General features: G+C 42.6%; 1 protein-coding gene across 3 annotated transcripts in view; it reads left to right on the forward strand.

Moving 5' to 3' along the window:
• Positions 1–18,940, forward strand: part of TTBK1 (tau tubulin kinase 1) — a 113,668-nt gene that overhangs the window by 13,956 nt on the left and 80,772 nt on the right. For all 3 annotated transcript variants that reach the window (XM_077925518.1, XM_028724859.2, XM_028724860.2), the window contains exon 2: positions 3,439–3,600. In XM_077925518.1, coding sequence (XP_077781644.1) covers positions 3,493–3,600 — 108 coding nt within the window. In that variant the 5' untranslated portion in view covers positions 3,439–3,492. The remainder of the gene's footprint in view (positions 1–3,438; positions 3,601–18,940) is intronic.

The following is an 18,940-nucleotide window of genomic DNA, read 5'->3' on the forward strand; positions in this document are numbered from 1 at the left end:
CTATCTTTTGGTTGGCGCAAAAGGCTGTTTTGATATTGTGTTTATGGAGGATTTTGCTAATTTTGTCTGTAGTGCCCTTGATATAAGGAAGGAGGGCCATGCCATTGTTTTCTTCTGTGTCTTGGTTTTTGGGGGGTGTTTCTTTTTGGATTAGCTTCGTAACCCTGTTTTGCTGGTATCCATTGGCAATTAACACATTTGAGAGATTCTGTAACTCAGTTGTCAAGTGGTCTTTGTCAGCCAGGCGTTTGGTTCTGGAGATGAGAGTCTTGGCTCCGTAGCCAAGACTCTCATCTCCAGAACCAAACGCCTGGCTGACAAAGACCACTTGACAACTGAGTTACAGAATCTCTCAAATGTGTTAATTGCCAATGGATACCAGCAAAACAGGGTTACGAAGCTAATCCAAAAAGAAACACCCCCCAAAAACCAAGACACAGAAGAAAACAATGGCATGGCCCTCCTTCCTTATATCAAGGGCACTACAGACAAAATTAGCAAAATCCTCCATAAACACAATATCAAAACAGCCTTTTGCGCCAACCAAAAGATAGCCAATATCCTCAGGAACCCCAAGGATAAAATCCAGTTGGAAAACCAAGGGGTCTATGAAATACCCTGCAAAGTCTGCCCAGCCACGTACATTGGACAAACAAACAGACGAATAAATGCACGTATCGCAGAACACAAGAATGCCGTCAAAAAAGAAGAAAAAACTTCCTCTCTTTTCCAACACATGAAAGAAACAGGACACGAAATTAATTTTGCAGATTCCAAATTGCTCTCTAACATGGAACATCACCACAAGAGAATAATCATGGAAGCCATCGAGATAGAGAAACACCCTCACAACATGAACAAGCGTGACGACACATCCCGCTTGCCAGACATCTGGAAATTAGCCCTCCCCACAAAAACTGACACCAGATCCAGAGGCACACAGAACGCCATCACCAATCAACCACACCATACCCAAACCCAGACCCTCTCCACAGATAAATTACAGACACCATCCAGTAGCCAAACCATGGTGGCACCTCCGGATGCTGCACCCCCCTGCAATCCCTACACAGATCTGGCTGGCACAGGCCACAAAACCACAGCTCGCCCCTATACACGAAGCCAAGCCAGAGCACAACTAAATGCAGTACAGCCATCTTCTCAGAAAAACTCTTCACAAAGTTCAAGAGGTCAAGACACAAAGGCTTTAGCAACTAATCCACACCTAATGACCCACCTAAGTGGTACTCAGGATATCACTCAAGAAATCACTCAAGATATCCCTCAAGCAATTAAGGAACAAAAGAAGAAAAGGCACACTAGCCTGGGAACTTCCTCTCGGCCCAGAACATTGGAGGCTATACACCACACCTCCTCAACAGTATTTATAGGAACTCAAACACTGAGATCCTGCTCTGTTCCAGTAACAAGAAGCCGAAAGCACCAGCCTGAAGATGACGAGTGAGACCTCGTCGAAACGTCGCCTAGACACCCCAACTTTTACACGGGAAGACACCCGAGGACACCAAAACCTGCATTCCTGTACCCGTGAAAATCTACGAAAGCATATATATATATATGTATATATGTAGGTATACGTATATGCGCACATGTCAAGAGTGCTGCGTGAAAAGTGTATACCACCCTTCATAATATTTATCACAGACGAATTGGACAGGTATGTAATTTAAAACAAAAGAATAATAAAAAATACAATAAACCAATACATAAATTAAAATAACAGTTAAAACTGTGCATTAAAATATAGCATCCTCCAAATGCTATTTCAAAATGTAACCCATTAAAATGCCTGCAAGTATTAACATGGATTAGCCTGATGCCTAAAAAACAATAAAGTGGGTGCCAGATAAACCTCCATGAGGAGTGAGTTCCACAGTTGAGGTACCATAGATGAGAAGGCACTGCCTGCTTAATTTCTGATGTGGAGCCATTCTGAGAAGGGCCTCAAAGTGGAAGGTGTTGGTGCTTGGACAGTTGATATGCAACTGACCCTTAAGAATTGGGTTTCCAAGCTGTGAAGCTCTTTAAAGATACAAACTGGCTCCTTGAGTGTATATTTATTAGAACTGGTGGAAGATGTTCCCAGCAAGTTCTAGTCAAAATCCCGGCTGCTATTTTTTGAACTAATTGCAGCTTCTGAACTGTCTTCAAGGGAAGCCCCACATACAACACATTAAAGTAGTCTACACAAACGTTACCATTTATTGATAAATGCTGCCAGACTTTTCCTGTCCAGAAGAGGATTCCAACTGACATACCAGCTTAAGCTGGTAGAAACGCCCGAAGCTGAAAGCTCGCACTTTTCAAGCAACAGAGTTGGATCAAGGTGTGAACCAGATCTTTCAAGGGGAGTGCAACCCTGATCAAAGCAGGTTGAATCTCCCCTTCCGGGTCTGAGGAAGCAACCATGCACAGTGCTTTCATTTTATCAGGTATAAGTTTCAGTTTATTGGCCCCCAGCCAGTGTTTTAAAAGAGCAGTTTAAAAATCATGTACAGTATAGCATAGCAAATAAAACCTTGAAATATGTGTTACACGTGATCAAGCCCAGTTGCGGGGAATAGACAAGGATAAACGAGTACAAACTGTCCATAGCCAACAACAGGAAAGGCAACAGAAACAAGGACGAACCCTAAGTTTGCATTCTTTGAAGCGAGACCCATCCAAATTAATAAGCATGGTGAGGACCAGGGTTGAAATCTTCTGTATTTTACATAACTGTTGATAGGGCCTCTTAGTCAAAAGAAGACTGATATACCGAGGGCTGAAGCAGTTCTGAACATATTCTTTTCTCTGCTTGGCTGTCTTATGGAGGTAGCCGTTCTTAAAGCTCACACTCTAAAGAGCACACCTTGGATCTTGCTGTGTGCGGTACCTGGCAGTCCTTGGTCAGCTGAGTGCTAAAGGCGGCTGTTTCAAGAGAAAGTCATCTGTTTAGTTCAGTGAGATCATTTATGTTCTTGGAACAGATTTAGCTCTTACGGTGTTGCTGTCACCGTTGTGGTACTCAGACAATATCCAAGAAGTTGGCTTCGGCCTGTCTTTGAGTTGCTGGCTTTCAATTCCCCACCCTCTCCCCCAAAGCACCCTGCATGGTGTAAGCCAGTAACTTTTCACTACTCACCACTTTTAAGTTTGTGCTGCTGACTCACAGCATGGTCGCTTCTGCTAATTTTGTGCATGAAGACCGCTGAGGATTTTGTAAAGAGGGCAATTGCTTGCGCCAGCAAGGCTTATTGCAAGCTGCGCTCTGACCCCGAGGTGAGTTTGCCACCTTTCCTAGTGCTACTTCCTCTCACTGGGTCTAAACGGGGGTTGTTTCACCAGCACGATCTACCTGTGTTGACCTGCATTAATTCTGTTATGTTTCTCCTCTCTCCCCTTTCGTGTGTATGTGTTTTCCCTTTTCTTCCTCAGATAAATGGCTCGTTTAAATTGGGAGCTGCTACTAAAATATTCTCTGGCTGGCAAATGCAGTGCCTAGCAGCTGCTATCAAGGACGAACCAAACATGAGTGGGGGAGGGGAGCAGGTCGACATTCTGCCGGCCAACTACGTGGTGAAGGACCGTTGGAAAGTGGTGAGTATTTCCCTCTCTCTGCATCTCTTCTAGCCATGATGGAATGTCTTCTTCTCAAACTACCCTTTTACATGGGTCTCTTCCAGTTATCTGAATCCTGCTCTTTTTGATTAGCTGCTCTGATGCCTCTAGGAGCTTGTGAATACAGTGGTACCTCTGGTTGCGAACGGGATCCGTTACGGAAGCCCGTTTGCAACATGAAAAGCCCACAACCTGAAGCGCCGTATCTGCACAGGTGCGTGGCGCGGTTTAGCGCTACTGCGCATGCGCAAGCAGTGAAACCCAGAAGTAACTCTTTCAGGTACTTCCGGGTCGCCGCTGGACGCAACCTGAAAAAACGTAACATGAAGCAAACATAACATGAGGGATGACTGTACTTGGTTTTAGTGGAGGGTTTTATAAGAAAGAAAGAAAGAAAGAAAGAAAGAAAGAAAGAAAGAAAGAAAGATCTAAATTGTAATGAACTTACCATTCACCAGTGGCTCATTGTAATGAATTCACCAGGCCCTCTTCAAATGATGTTGGGACTACAACTCCCCACATCCCTGATCATTGGCCATGATGGCTGGGGCTGATGGGACTTGCAGTCCAACAACCTCCAGAAGGCAGAAGGTTCTGCATGCCTGATTTAAGGAAGCTGCAGCTGATGAAGAACATGGTGACTTCTCTTGTGCTGAGAGAGGTGTGGGAGGCAGGTCAACTGGAGAGTATTGCATCACTGCTCCAGCCTCCAGTACTTGTTCCCTGTTGTCTTTTAGGCAGATTTCACAGTATTGATTTTTAACATATAAACATTTCTCTTTATCCAGGCCTTTAGTCATTAAATAATCTATGGCCTGTTAAAGCTGGCTGGCTGGGATCATTATGATTATTTCATTATTATGCTATATGTCATTATGCTTTTTATTACATTTTCATTATTGATGCTCTGTAAAATGTGTTCTTAATGTTGTACACCGCCCTGGGATCTTTTGCCAAAGGGCAGTATATAAGTTGAATAAACAGTAGTAGTGGTAGTATATATAATAGTGGTAGTAGAATAAATAATAATAATTGCCTAGACCTGGCATATCTTAAGAAACAGTGAATTCCATTTTCTACCATCATGTTTCCTCAGACCGATTATACTGTATTGGCCCGAATATAAGCTGTCCTTTTCCCCAAATTCTGATCATGAAAAGTTAAAGTGTGGCTTATATTTGTGACCTTACGCCACCAACAAAGCAGCACAGCCCCCCACCCCACCCCCAGGAAGCAGCACGGGGCAACAGCGTCCAGTCTGCCCACTGCTCCCAAGCCTCCCCTAAGCCACCAATTTTTTTAAAGTGTGGCATATTTGCGGGTGCGGCTTATATTCAGGCCAATACGGTATGTACTTCTTTAATAATGCCATCAGAATGAGAAACGAAGAGAGAGTGCCCATGCAGAGATTGATTCTAGGTGGCTGCTCAGCAACCCGATAGCTCCTTTCTATTTAATCTCTACCTGTGGGGCCATAATTAGTATAATAGCAGCTGGATAATCGTAAGTGCTGTCAAAGTTTTTAAAATGTATTGTTTGTTTTACTTATTTTACAAGCGGGTCCTGCAATAAAATGTTGCAGTGCAGAGTACTCCTGTTCAGGATGCCAGCTAGGCCCTTTCCCAGGATACTCCATTCCACTCCCCCACCCTCAGTTTTCCAATCCGTTCCCCCACCCCACCCCAGCTATCATGTTGTAGCCACTGAATATGCTTGATCTTCTTTGGGATGATTCCAAGTCTTCCTTGCTTGGTTCTGCCCCCCACTCAAAGTTTTTTCGTAGTTCTGTAAACCTTGGAGCTGTCCTCAGCCTGTTGACATTCCCTCTTGTGTTGGAATGCCATTTTAGCTACATAACAATTGGCACTTGGGAAATTGAGTTTGTTATTAGTACAGTATGGAATAACAGCAGTTATTACTTTCTCTAATTTGATGATGATGTAATTATTCAAATTGGCACTTCTTTATAAGCTTTTGCATCCAGGGCCTTCCTAATGTTCCTTGTGGAACAGTGGGTGACTACCTTAGGTCTGTGTGTCCAAGCTGAATTTCCCTGTGTCTGCCCTTCTGATTGTTAGGGGAAATTGGACTCTGAGGAAAAGTGTCTTGTTACTATGGCTGTGAAGTGGGTTGTCTTTTTCCTCTGAATTGCTTCATGTAAGGAGGCCCTTTCTGGATACTGCTAAGACAAGTTCAAACTGCTAGACTGGATGCTGTGTGAGGTAAAGGTAAAGGGACCCCTGACCATTAGGTCCAGTCGTGGCCGACTCTGGGGTTGCGGCGCTCATATCACTTTATTGGCTGAGGGAACCGGCGTACAGCTTCCGGGTCATGTGGCCAGCATGACTAAGCCGCTTCTGGTGAACCAGAGCAGCACATAGAAAGGGTGTTTACCTTCCCGCTGGAGTGGTACCTATTTATCTACTTGCATTTTGATGTGCTTTTGAACTGCTAGGTTGGCAGGAGCAGGGACCGAGCAATGGGAGCTCACCCCGTCACGGGGATTCGAACCGCCAACCTTCTGATTGGCAAGCCCTAGGCTCTGTGGTTTAACTCATGTAAGGAGGCCCTTTCCAGATACTGCTAAGACAAGTTCAAACTGCTAGACTGGATGCTGTGTGAGGTACAGGGCTGCAAACAGCAACAGCAGAAAGAAATGACATGAACTGCCTTCAAGGAAGAAGGAATGGGTGATTCCTTGTTTGCCCTCCCCTCATCCCTTTGCCATTCATATCCGTTAGGGCTGCATTCATCCATTCACTTAATATTCATCCAGTTAAGAGATTTGCTGTACCACCCATTTTGTGAGCTGTCAGGCCCTTTTCTCCCAGTCAACACCATAAGAGAGCATGTTTGCAACTGGTTTATCTTGAGAAAATAGAGCTAGCTGTTACCTTTGAGACAGGAAGCAACACCACCTTACCATTCATTCATTCATTATGCTTTTCACCAAATCTTACAGGAGAGCTGACAGAGTGATAGATGGTGCGGGTAGTGACTTCACCATGTCCCAAATGTAATGTTGCTGCCAGGTTTCTGCTTGGTGCACTGCTTCTTGTCCTATTTCTGTCTAGCAACTAATGCAGCAAGCCTCTGCTCTCTCAGCTAATAAATGTGCAGCATCTCAGTGAGGTGCAGGTATTTTGCACTTTTTTGGATTTGTCTGCAACAGGGTAATTGGGAGCTGTTTTTTGCTTTCCTTCCACACTGTTTGTGTTCCTTCAGAATACGTGAACTGCAGCTGAGGAGGTCAACTGCTAATGTGGCTTTCATGCTTGCTGGGTTCTGAAGTGTCTGGCCCGCTGCCAGCAATATCAGCTTCTGTTGTATTCAACTGTTCAGTGGCACACTGAATTAAGCATATTATTTTTGTAGGTAAAGGCTGAATATGCCAAAATTAAGATTCTTGCTGTTTCTTGCACTCAAAAGGATGCTAGCTTTTCAAAATGCTTAAATGAAAAATTCTTAAATGAAGGTTTTATCAATCTTTGCACATCCTGATCTCTCTTTCTCTTCCCTTTCCCTTATCATGTTGTCTCAGGGGACTTGTCCTTCAAAAAATCTATATAATCTGCATAGTTCTGAGTTAAGTTAAAATACTGTGCTTTTCCATTAAAATCTTTTGAGCTTGTATGCAAACATGAATTGGGCTTGGGGTGTTGGTTTTAGCTTAATTACAGGGATATTTATTGCAAAGTGCAGCTGATTGGTTGTGTCAAAGGGATCCCTAGATTTCACTGTATGTTTTGTATTTACTCTGTGTCAGTGTGATAGATTTCTATTTCTTTGGTTACACGTGAAAGTGCCATATACCAGTTTATGTTAAGGAGTAATTCTTCAAATTGCTTTAATATACCCTTGTTTAATTTCCTTGTTTGCCCATTACAGCAAAAATTCTAGCAGAATAGGTATGAATGAGGCTCTTTGGGTACCTGCAGTACAAACTTAAGCCACCCTTCCCTCTCCCGTTTGTGGATTTTGTTTGAAGTGAGAGAAGTTGTGGTTTATTAGGCAGCCACAAACTAGAAAAAAATGAGGATTTCAGAATTGACTCATTTCAGCTTGCTAGACTCCTATTTCCCCACATACTCTGTCCAAACCTGGTTTTAGTGTGCCAGTGTACAGTAGGTGTGTTTTTCATATTCAGTCTGGCCAGTGAATCTGATCTGATTTTGCTCTGGAGATGTTCAGCCATGGATGGTTCTGAATGTCCCGAAGCAGTTTTTTTCAACTCCAGCCTACTGATGTAAGATTGTATTTCATAAATAAAATCATTTTCTCTTAACACTAATCCCAGTCCAGCATTTGTATAGCTGGATAGATAAGTGTATAATGATGAATAATTTTATGTATTTTTTTTAGCAATTAATATTTTTTTCTGGAGGGAAATTAAGATAAGCATCGTATTACAGTACAGTGTACCAATGGTGATGTTGCTTCTCCACCTGCGGCAGATGTCGCAAGGTATGTGGTGGCTGTAGATTGGGTGACGACAGGAACAGGTATGGTGGCAGCAGCAGGAGGAAGGCTGCATTTCCCGTTTCTCCTCAAATAGCAAAATGGGACATGCCACCCTGGCTGCCAATATCTTTTGAAATGGAACGTAGAATCATAGAGTTGGAAGGGATTCCCCAAAGGTCATCTAGTCCAACCCCCTGCAATGCAGGAGTCTCAGCTAAAGCATCCATGACAGATGGCCACCCAACCTCTGCTTTAAAACCTCCAAGGAAGGAGAGTCCTCAACCTTCTGAGGAAGTCTGTTCCACTGCTGAACAGCTCGTACTGTCAGAATGCTTTTCCTGATGTTTAGTCGGAATCTCCTTTCTTGTAACTTGAAGCCACTGGTTCAAGTCCTACCCTCCAGAGCAGGAGAAAACAAGCTTGCTCCGTCTTCCATGTGACAGCCCTTGAGATATTTGAAGATGGCTATCATATCTCCTCTCAGTCTCCTCTTTCCCAGTTTAAACATACCCAGCTCCTTCAATCATTCCTCATAAGGCTTGGCCTCTAGACTCTTGATCGTCTTAGCTGCCCTCCTCTGCACACATTCCAGCTTGTCAGCATCCTTTCTAAATTGTAGTGCCCAGAATTGGACACAGCATTGCAGGTGTGGTCTGACCAAGGCAGAATAGAGCGGTACTATTACTTCCTTTGATCTGGACACTATACTTCAGTTGATGCAGCCTAGAATAGTATTAGCTTTTTTTGCTGCTGCTTCACACTTATTTCTGTTTAAGTCTTATCTCCATCTCTCCCTGATCAAATCCCTGTTCAGTGTGAGTAGTTGATAAAAAATCAATGAGTAAGTTGATACTCCTGATTTCGACCCAAACTGTGACTTTAAGCCAGTGAAAAGAAGACTGGTGTTATGTCTTAATTGTTGTTTAATTCAGTGTCAAGGAGATGTGTTTGGCTTTAGAGCCAGCTCATATAGCTCCCTTAAGAACATAATAACATTCCTGCTAGATCACACCAAAGGTCTGAATTTGGGAATGGTCATTTTTATGAAAACTGATTACACAATTACCAAGGAGTTGATGGCATTTAGGATAGAGGAAAGGATATCCGTATTCCTCACTCTCTTTCTCTCTCCCACCTGAGTGCGATTTCTGCTCAGCAGTAAACTTAGATTAGCCCTTTTTAAATTGTCCTGACCACAAATTGGAAGCCTTTTGCGATCTTTAGTTACAAGGTGATCCAGTTGCCTTGAACTGGGCTTCCCTTGACTTTCCTGATGAAAAGGGCGAGAGGAAACCCATTGGGAATTAACATTTTGAGCAGTACCTGAATGGGAAGGTAGACAGAGCACTGCAGCCATCAGAAGAGATCAGGTTTCCAATGTCCTTTGAAGCTTGCAATGCTCCAGGCACTTGCCAAAGGCTTCACAATGAAGATGAGTTTTGATCAGTGTATTGAAGTGGGAGGGATATATGACATTATACATGTACTGCTCTGTGAGGGAGTTCCAGGTCACCTAACAATTACTGCTGTTCCAAACAACTTGTTTATTTGCCCAGTTATTCTAGTTAAGGTCATCAAATGAGTGGAAAGCCCAAATCTGCAGGAATGTTGTAGAATTCCTGCAGATGACTTGGGAGCAGGGGGTGTTGATCCCAAACTAATGTAACTGTAACAAGATGGCATTTTGAAAGATGAAAAGTATACTTCTGGAGGGGACAATATGAATTGGTTTGCTCTTAAGGAGAAAGGCAGTGGTTGGCAGTTTGTTTCCTAACAATAGCAGGCAGGGGAAAGGTTAGTGAGCATTGCTTCCACATTTTTAGGAGTTATCCGTCTATAGGTTCACATATCTGCACACAATATCTGCAATTTGGGCCTTGTTAATGGCTGTTTCAGCTGAACTCCAGATGACATTAGTTAACATGACAATAATAAGAAGTTTGCCTGAAGTCACCCAGCTTCACTTTTGGACAAATGTGTTCTGAGGCAGGCCCATTTATGTTCAACGTATGAATCCCTAGGGCAGCCAGGAAGAAATAATTAAAATGAAGCAGCAGCAACTGTACCAGATGGTTGCTGAGCAGGTGCTTTTGCTTGAACTGATGATTGATAGTCCAGAAGAGAAGGATAGCCTGAGGGAAGGAAGGATGTCACCAAAAATATTTCAGAAGTACCCTAATGATGTACAGTTGGGGAATAAAAGAATAGTGTGTGCCCAAATGGGATATGTTAAGCACACCGCACAATAAAGAATTAAAGACTAAAAGAGTTTTAAATTAGTACTGTTGTTTATAGCTATATTTGCCAAACATTTTTGTTAATAAACTGAATTACACTGGACACTGCACTGGGTTTAAGTAGAGAACAATTCTCACAGGGATTGATTGATTGATTGATTATATTTGTTAGTCGCGTTCCTTACAATGTAACTCAAAGCAGCATACATTAAATAGGCCCAGCCCTCCTTCACTAAGCATGCCAATCTAGAACCACCACCTTCCAACTGGGGCCATGCCCATACTTTAAATAAATGGCTATGAATTAATATACAGTAAAAGCAGCCTTTCGCTACCCACTTGGCATGAAGGAGTAGAACTTACACACAGACCTGAGCCCTTGCTTCTTTCTCTGTCCCCCAGAAATTAAGCAGTGCTCCCACCATTCTTCTGAGAAGGAAGTCCACAGGGTTTTTTGGTGAAATGTTTAAAGCTGATAATAGCACTGCTAAAACTTACAATGGTACTTCATACTTTGCTATATGCACACACTCATTCACTACTGTGGTAAGTCAATGGAGAGCACCTCACTCATTCCCTTTTGGGATCCTTATTTCCTCCTTCCTCTGGGATTGTAGCACGAAGACTGCATAAGGAATCTTTCCTGGCTCCATTTTTTCCTGCCTTCCAAGAATCTCAGGGCAATGCTTATGACCTCCCCCTGCCACTCTTTTATCCTCACACTAGCCATTTGAGATAGGTTAGGCTAAGAGAGACCATTTTTGGTGGTGACTGCCACACATACCCCCAAACTAGAATGGTCCTAGGTTCAAGGCATTGCGGAGAAAAAAAATGTGGCCAGGCTGCTAATATAATTGCTGTTGCTGCTACTTGCAAGACAGAAACTCCAGCCACAAGCAGCACACAGAGTATTTGCAGCTGCTAATGGTGAGCCTAATCCCTGAAAAACGGCTGGATAAATTTGGTGAAATCATAGAATCGTAGAATTCGAAGGGACCCCAAGGGTCATCTAGTCCAACCACCTGCAATGTAGGAATCTCAGCTAAAGCATCTATGACAATTGGCCATCTAACCTCTGCTTAAAAACCTCCAAGAAGGAGAATCCACAACCTCCTGAGGGAGACCATTCCACTGTCAAACACTTCTCAATTTCTCTGCAGATGGATAGGGTGGAAAAATTTGAGAATTGATTTGTGAACAGCTGTAGTTTCTAAGAGATTTTCCACATAGCACCTTGCTGCATAAGTGCTGCGATGCTTTTCCAGAAGAACAGGAACTTCACTTGAGAAGTCATGTCATTTTTCCTCATCAGTACATTTTTCTTTGATAATTTTCCATATTTACTGTTGGAAGCGAGCCATGTGGACCACACAAATATTTAGCAACATGGCCTTGCAGAGACTAGCATGGGTTAAATAGTTTCATGCGTTACCAGAAGCACTTAAACAGGATGCTTGGACCCCAAATCAGTAGTTTTGCAGACATGGCCCCAAACACTTTGCTGATTGTGCCATTTTCATAATAATGGGCTCTGGCTGGGACCATTCCTTATACTTTCCTTATACTGGGACCATTCCTTATACAGTCACAATTTTTATATCAGTTTAATATATCTATCACGCTTTCCCCTAGATATTGCATGCTGTCAGTACTTTTGATAAATGGAGATGTTAGTTCTTCTCATTTAACAGGGTGACAGTTCAATTTCTAGTCACTTTCTAAGCATTTGATGTTCAGATTGCTGACAGTAGAGACTAGTAATTTCAAAAAAGAAGGATGGAGAATAGCACACCTTACTGTTTTTTTAAAATAAAGACAAAACATTTTTGCTACTGAATTTAAAGCGAGAACACCCTCAGCAATTATTAGAAAATACTTTGTTCTGATGTATTTAATTTCCCCTCTAGAAAATACTTTCAGACTTCAAGTCTAGTAGCCTCCCCCCCCCCCAGCAAGTGGTTCTTGTGCTGCCACAAATTCAGATTATTCCATTATAAAATATTAGAAAACATGATTATTTACTAACTTTCAGATTTGACAATCCCTTGTTTGATCTTAGATGCGCTTCTCTAATTGTCTATCATATCCCCTGTAAACAAGATGTACAGCAGCCCTTCACAGCCTTTCTTAGGTCACACATCACACAGCCACAAAGCTGGGTTTTTACACACCGCAGCGACCAGCGATCAATCCCAGTTCTGTGGCAGATAGACCTGCTTCAGACATGTGCTTTCAAATGTCTCTGCGTTATATTCACAGTTCCCATCAAATGTGGCTTACCTCTGGTCCTCCAGATGTTGGACTTCAACCCCTATCAGCCCCAGCTGCCAGTGTCAACTGCCAGGGATGATGGGAGGTATAGTCTAATGTCATTGGGAGGGTCACAGGTTAGCCTGGTTTACTTGTTGCGTGTATGTATAAAGTTTTATTCTTGTAGGTGTACACACAGAAAATGTAATGTGTGAAGCAGACTTGTACTCCTAACACCCAGAAGAAATACTGGAGGTGAGCTCATCCTGTTTCAGCTTGGTGTATGCCACCTATTGCTGGTTCAAAATTCAGAGCAGGTGCCCCAATTCCTCTCTAAATATGTTGGTGGCAACTGAAAAAAATAATCTGTGTAATGATTAGGAATCATACATTGCATCCCAGCATCATGTGACACGTGTCTTATTTTGAAATTGATACTTAGTTAAGGGGCCACCTGATGCCACCTTCCATGGGTTTGCTGAAGCTATAACTTTTAGCTACCTTATATACCATGCAGGGATCCTGAAGTTTATCCTGTCAGCTTTTTCTGCTGTCCTCTTTTCTGCTTTCATTGATTTCTCTGCATGATGGTTCTATGGCAATATTCCCTGAATTTTCATCCACTTAATGTTTTGCAGTGTTTTCATTGATCTTTTTATATCATAGTTGTGCTTGAGCCTATTTTTAGAAAGCAAAGCAATCCATCATTTGTTTTTAAAATTAAAACTGTGGTCATTAAGATGCGTACTAAACATCTACGCCACCTTGCTTGCTTGAAATTGACATTGTTTTGAAATTGAACTCAGGCCTTGCTGCACTTGTTTAATTCTACTGCAGTTCTGCCATTGTGGCTGAGAATGCAATTGTTTTACGTGGTCTGCTATACTGAGATTGACTAGGCTTTTCTTTTTCCATTGTATCCCCCTGCCTCCGTGCCAATACCAGTTAACTGGACTACCCCATGATTGCCTGGGCATGGTTTGCATTTCTGCTACTCATTCTAGCATATAATTTCTTTAAAACTTCTCTTCAGAGCATACAGTCAAAAGTATGCTATACCAAAGTGTAGTGTAGTTCTGCATCAAATTCTGTTGAAATGAAGAGTCAGATTATGTAACCTTGCATACATTTTGTGTAATTTCAGTTAGCTAGAGCAGAAGGGTGAAGAGTCATAAAAACTACGGAAGCCTGATCCCTGGCTTTTCAATGCCTTCCTTTGTTTTGAGATGTTATTAGAGTCGGTCCCTACACTTTCATGTTATATACTTTTAAAAAATGAAAGTTGAGATTTTTGGAACTCGTGACATATGGTCTTTTATATATCAGTGGGGTAATCTGTGGCCCTTCAGATATTGTTTGACTACAGCTCCAACCAGTCTTCACCAGTATGGCCAGTGTTCAAGGATAATGGGAGCTATGATCAGTAGGAATGTAGGAAGCTATGAATACCTTGGATGATGGGTTCTGGCCAAGCCCAGTGTTTCCAAGACATTCAAGATTTCCAGAGTGAATCCTGCACCAGTAATGTGCTGTGAGCTATTTTTGTAAAACATTATACTTCCTATGAACAGACCCAGACATTAAGATCTTCCCCAGAAATCCCCCCTTGCTGTTTTTGAAGTGTTTTAGAGGAGGTGTTTAGGGATTGGGCCTTTTCTACCATGCCTTTGAAACTGCCTCCTGGAGAGAGTTCATTCTGCTCCCTCTCTTTGTTTTCATTGCAGAGTGAAAGCTACATTGTTCATGGAGGGTGACATTTAGAGCTCTCTTGAGTGGGTTTCCTTCTCTGGCTGTTCTACTGGGGTTTTTCTTTCTTTCTTTCTGCTAGTCTTTGATTTCTGTTTACTGCTGCTTAATTGATTTGATATCTGATTCTTGGTTGATTTGTGTATATGCTTTGTTTTTAATATGTGCTTCATTTTAAAACGTTGTTAGCTGCCTTGTGGATCTTTTAGCTCAAAAAAGAGAGAGATAAATATGTAATGTAAAGATGTAATTCAGAGCACAGGAAGAACAGTTTTTCTTGCCTCAAAGATTAGAGCAGAAATACAATGGAGTAATTGTGGAAGTAACTGCCATTGAATTCAATGGGAATTATTTTTGAGTGAACTTGTATGGCATTGGGCTATATGCCATCCGACTGGGAATTTTCCTAGTCAACAAGAGTAAGACATGAAATGCACTGTGGAACATTTGCTATCATGTAGTTTGAACTGATGTCCTGATACCCAGCTAGATCATCCAGTGCAAATATGAGGATGAACATGTTGCTAGCAGTTTCTCCATATTGTGCCAATAGCAGTCTTGGTACTTTGTCAACAGACATGGTGCGTTCACATCAGCATTAACCACCTCAGCTGGGATTACCTCACTGCTGACATAAGTGGTACCACTAAACTAAATGCTGTTTCTTTGGAAGCAGAGACCATGTCCAGACACGTTGTCCTCTCCATTGCTTAGTCTTGTGATATCTCACATGTTTTTGTCTTGCAGTGAGGGAGTGTTAATATATGCTTTGAATTGCTTTGCAGCACCTCCCTGCATCCTAAGAGAGATTTTAATATTCATACTATCTGGAATTTTTATAGTGCAGTAGAATATTCACAGTGCTTCATTTACATTCACATATCTCAATAATTATTAGAACAATTCTGCAAGGTAGGCCAGCAAGATTGTCCCTGTGTTGCAGATGGTGTGTTGTTAGTGGCTTCCTGAAGGCTACCCAATGAGTTCAAGGCAAAGGCAACATTTGAACCCGAGACTGCAAGTCTTGTAGCTACTATGTTACACAGCTCCCAGCCTTGAGTTTTATGATGGCAGCCTTTCTATGTATGGCACACAAGATGACCTTGTTCATCACAAAGGTCTGATGAACCCTCCGTGGTGGAACCTATTAGGATAATCCACCCCTGGTGACTTAAAAATGTCAAGGGATTCCTGAAAGCTTTGAAGGATTTTCCAGAAGCCAGAGCAATCCTGTCAAGGCATTGTTCTTGCTATGGAATGGTGAGATGTGCTGGGCTGTCAACATGATTGCTTCCAAGTGCTCTTTCTGACACTGTCTGGAGAGCTCCTCAGTTTTTCAGGGAGCTCCAAGCTATAAAACAAGTTGGACGAAGTCTAGAGCACAAGTGGTGTAAGACTCAATTTGAAACTGATTGGACACAATAGCTATGCCTATTGCAATATGGTAAAGGTGACAAAGAAGACTTACTTTGCCACCTCCATCTGGAGTAGCCTGCCAGCAGAGCTATTCTGTGTGGTTGTCCTTGGGAATAGAGTTTTGGGACAACTTAGAGGCCTGTTGTGACAAGTTTCCCAGGTATTCTGAGGATAAAATCATCTATCTCTATCTTTAGTTGAATGCTACTATTATTGCAGAGCCAAGTGAAGTGTTTGACAGAACATCTCGTGGGATTGGTTTCAGTTGATGAAGCTTGAGGACATGGACAAGATGATTGTAGTGGTTTGGCCCACAGCATGCTCCTTTGACACCTGCCAAACATAGTTAATTTGAACTAGCCAAGAGGAGTTGGCTGGGTGAGTCCAGGGAGTAAACCCATCTTTGCGTGGAGGGGTTGGTGCCTTCCTCCTTGAAGGAGGCAGTAGGAATATATGACATTTTCCTGTATAGTTCTCCAGTTTCAGGATTCAGGCGAGTTGAAATGCAGTTTGTAAATCCACAAATAATAATTGTGATTAACGATCTGCTAGGCTGCTTCTGTTGGTGGCAGCTATGAATTCCTTGTAATGTGAAGTTTGAGCCTCAGTGGTTATATCAGCAAGCTGCAGGTAGCTTACAACATTTGTCATTTGTGTCACTATTTTTGTAATTCAGAAGACTTCCGGCTCAGGAAACAGAGACAATGCTTTAGTGGGGCATTGTTCTGGCCTATAAAACACCATACATCTATCTCTGAGACTGCAAAGTGACACCACCACTGATTGTAGTCTTCAATTGTCTAAATGGTTTGTGTCATGTCTTGTAATTAAGTACAATGTTGGCTATGCTGGTTTGATTAGAGTTGGCTGAAAGGCTTTTCTTCCACAATTTAGAGTTGACACACCCTGTGGAAACCTCTATCCTTGCATATCTTCCCAGCCATGGAACTGGTTAAGTATTTGGTCAGTATAAATTGCTTTACAAGACAGAATACTTGGCAGAAATCCTGCCACAGAGTTGTGCAGATTTTTGTTGTGGGGGGAGGTGGTTCAGTGATCAATAGTTCTTCAAGTCTGCTTGGTCACTTCTTTTTGCCAGCCAGATTCACTGTGATAGACACCATTCAGATCCACACTCCTTTTATTTATATTTGCCCTTGCTGAACAAGGTTGTCAGCAGTTCATAGTACACTGGCTTTGGTATTCATGAAGTTACACTAACAGATGCTTTGTGATGGAGCCCTAGATAAAAGGTGAAATAAGGTTAAGCAAAACACTGTTCATGAGCCAAAAGGCAGTCTCAAGGAAGTCTAGGATAGCTAATGGAGGATTGTGAATGGAAACCTGCCAGTGCTATAGGAGCAGGGTGTGGAAGGGTGTGGGGTGAAGGGAGAGTGTTAGTAAAAAGGTGCTTACTTCTACTCAGGCATAATCTGAGATTCCTGGCAGTTGGAAGTCACCAAAGAGCCTTGTTCCTCTCCTTTCCCCACCTCATTATATGTGGCTTTCTAGCAGGGCCTCTTTCAAAGCCCCTTGGCTTCAGTTACAAGGAAGCCTTTACATTGAGCAGGTTATTAGTCATAAGGGTCTTGCTATAGGACATGATAATTGTTTTGTGCCACAATACAGTACTGGGAATCTCCCCCCCCCCACACACACATTTGCCATTTCTGGGCCAGCTAATGGGGTGGGACCTCTATGGCAAAATTACTGCTTCCCCTGACTCTCCTCTCTGCTTAACCAGACAGGAATGGGGGAAATAGGATTTGGCTGGTTCCCAAGTGCCCCTACCTCCCACCATGGGCTGCTTTGACAGGTGGATGGGTGACCTATCATGTCAGGTTACTCAACTTCAAAGGAAATAATCAGGACAGCACTTTTAAGTGTGCTCCAGTTATTTCCTTTCTTCTTTGCAGCCCACCTTATGTTCAACTTCAAATAAAAATGTTCCTAACTTTTAGGAGTTGATGAATATACCTACATAGCGTGGATTAAGAAGGCAATGTAGTACATTGTGATGTGCAATGAGCATACAAGGATTCCAAGTCATCTTTGATGCTTAGCTGCCCAGTGGTGAATGCAAACCATTGCCTTTCAAACTGTTCAGTGTGGCTCATTCATAGTGGATAGCTTTATTTAAGTTTCCTAAACTATGGACAGAAGAGAATAAGAAGAATAGTTTTGAATTTCTGGCTTTTAATTATAAGCTTGTAGAGTTTGTCTTTGAACTCCTTTGGACTTCAAAACAAACAACTCCCTTAGATAAAATGTACCGTAGCCACTTGTTGTTGTTTAGTCGTTTAGTCGTGTCCGACTCTTCGTGACCCCATGGACCAGAGCACGCCAGGCACTCCTGTCTTCCACTGCCTTCTGCAGTTTGGTCAAACTCATGCTGGTAGCTTCAAGAACACTGTCCAACCATCTCATCCTCTGTCATCCCCTTCTTCTTGTGCCCTCAATCTTTCCCAACATCAGGGTCTTAATCCAGTTAATATCAGGGGTTGCAATTGGCAGCCCACAGGTAACGAGTAGCCCAGGATTGGGGAACTTTTTCTGTGGTGTGTCACATTTCCTTGGTGCTAATCTGTCAGAGACTGCATGCTGAGAGTGGGGAAGATCCTTTTCTCCCTCTTGGCTCCCCACACTTGCGTAAAGTTAGGCCTGTGGATTACTCACCCAAGGTCTAAGCACTTTGGCCACATAGTTTCCAACCCAATGGAGAAAGGAAGAGTCTGGAGAGAGAAGCTGCTAGCAGGTCATACTGAGTAGTTAGCTTTGCTCCCCTCCCACCCCCGCCATGATCACTTCTCAAAGTTTCCCCCTGGTAAAACGTAACTACTGAGCAGGGTCTTTGATCAGTTCCACAGTGTTAAGATAGGTGCTTGTTTCCATAAATACATTTGTTCAAATTTATGAGTTTATGATATCCTCTCAATCGGTTGATGTCAAGATTATCCTGGTAATAAGAAGTGATTGTAATTGGAAGAAGACCCCCCAGCCCACCCCAGTAGAAAACTGAATCATACAAAGAGCCTCAAAGTAGACCTTGCTTTTCCCTAAAAGATTTTACAGAGCAAAGCAGAGTTTCAGGTGGGTTCAGCCACTGCCCATAAAACACCTTTCCTCTGTGTCCTTCTGTTATTTATACCCCCATCCCCTTTTGTGCGTGTTGAAAAGAGCTTGAGGGTGCTGCAGAAGTAGGCACATAT

The sequence above is a fragment of the Podarcis muralis genome, chromosome 3, assembly GCF_964188315.1.
Source record: "Podarcis muralis chromosome 3, rPodMur119.hap1.1, whole genome shotgun sequence".
NCBI classification, from domain to species: domain Eukaryota; kingdom Metazoa; phylum Chordata; class Lepidosauria; order Squamata; family Lacertidae; genus Podarcis; species Podarcis muralis.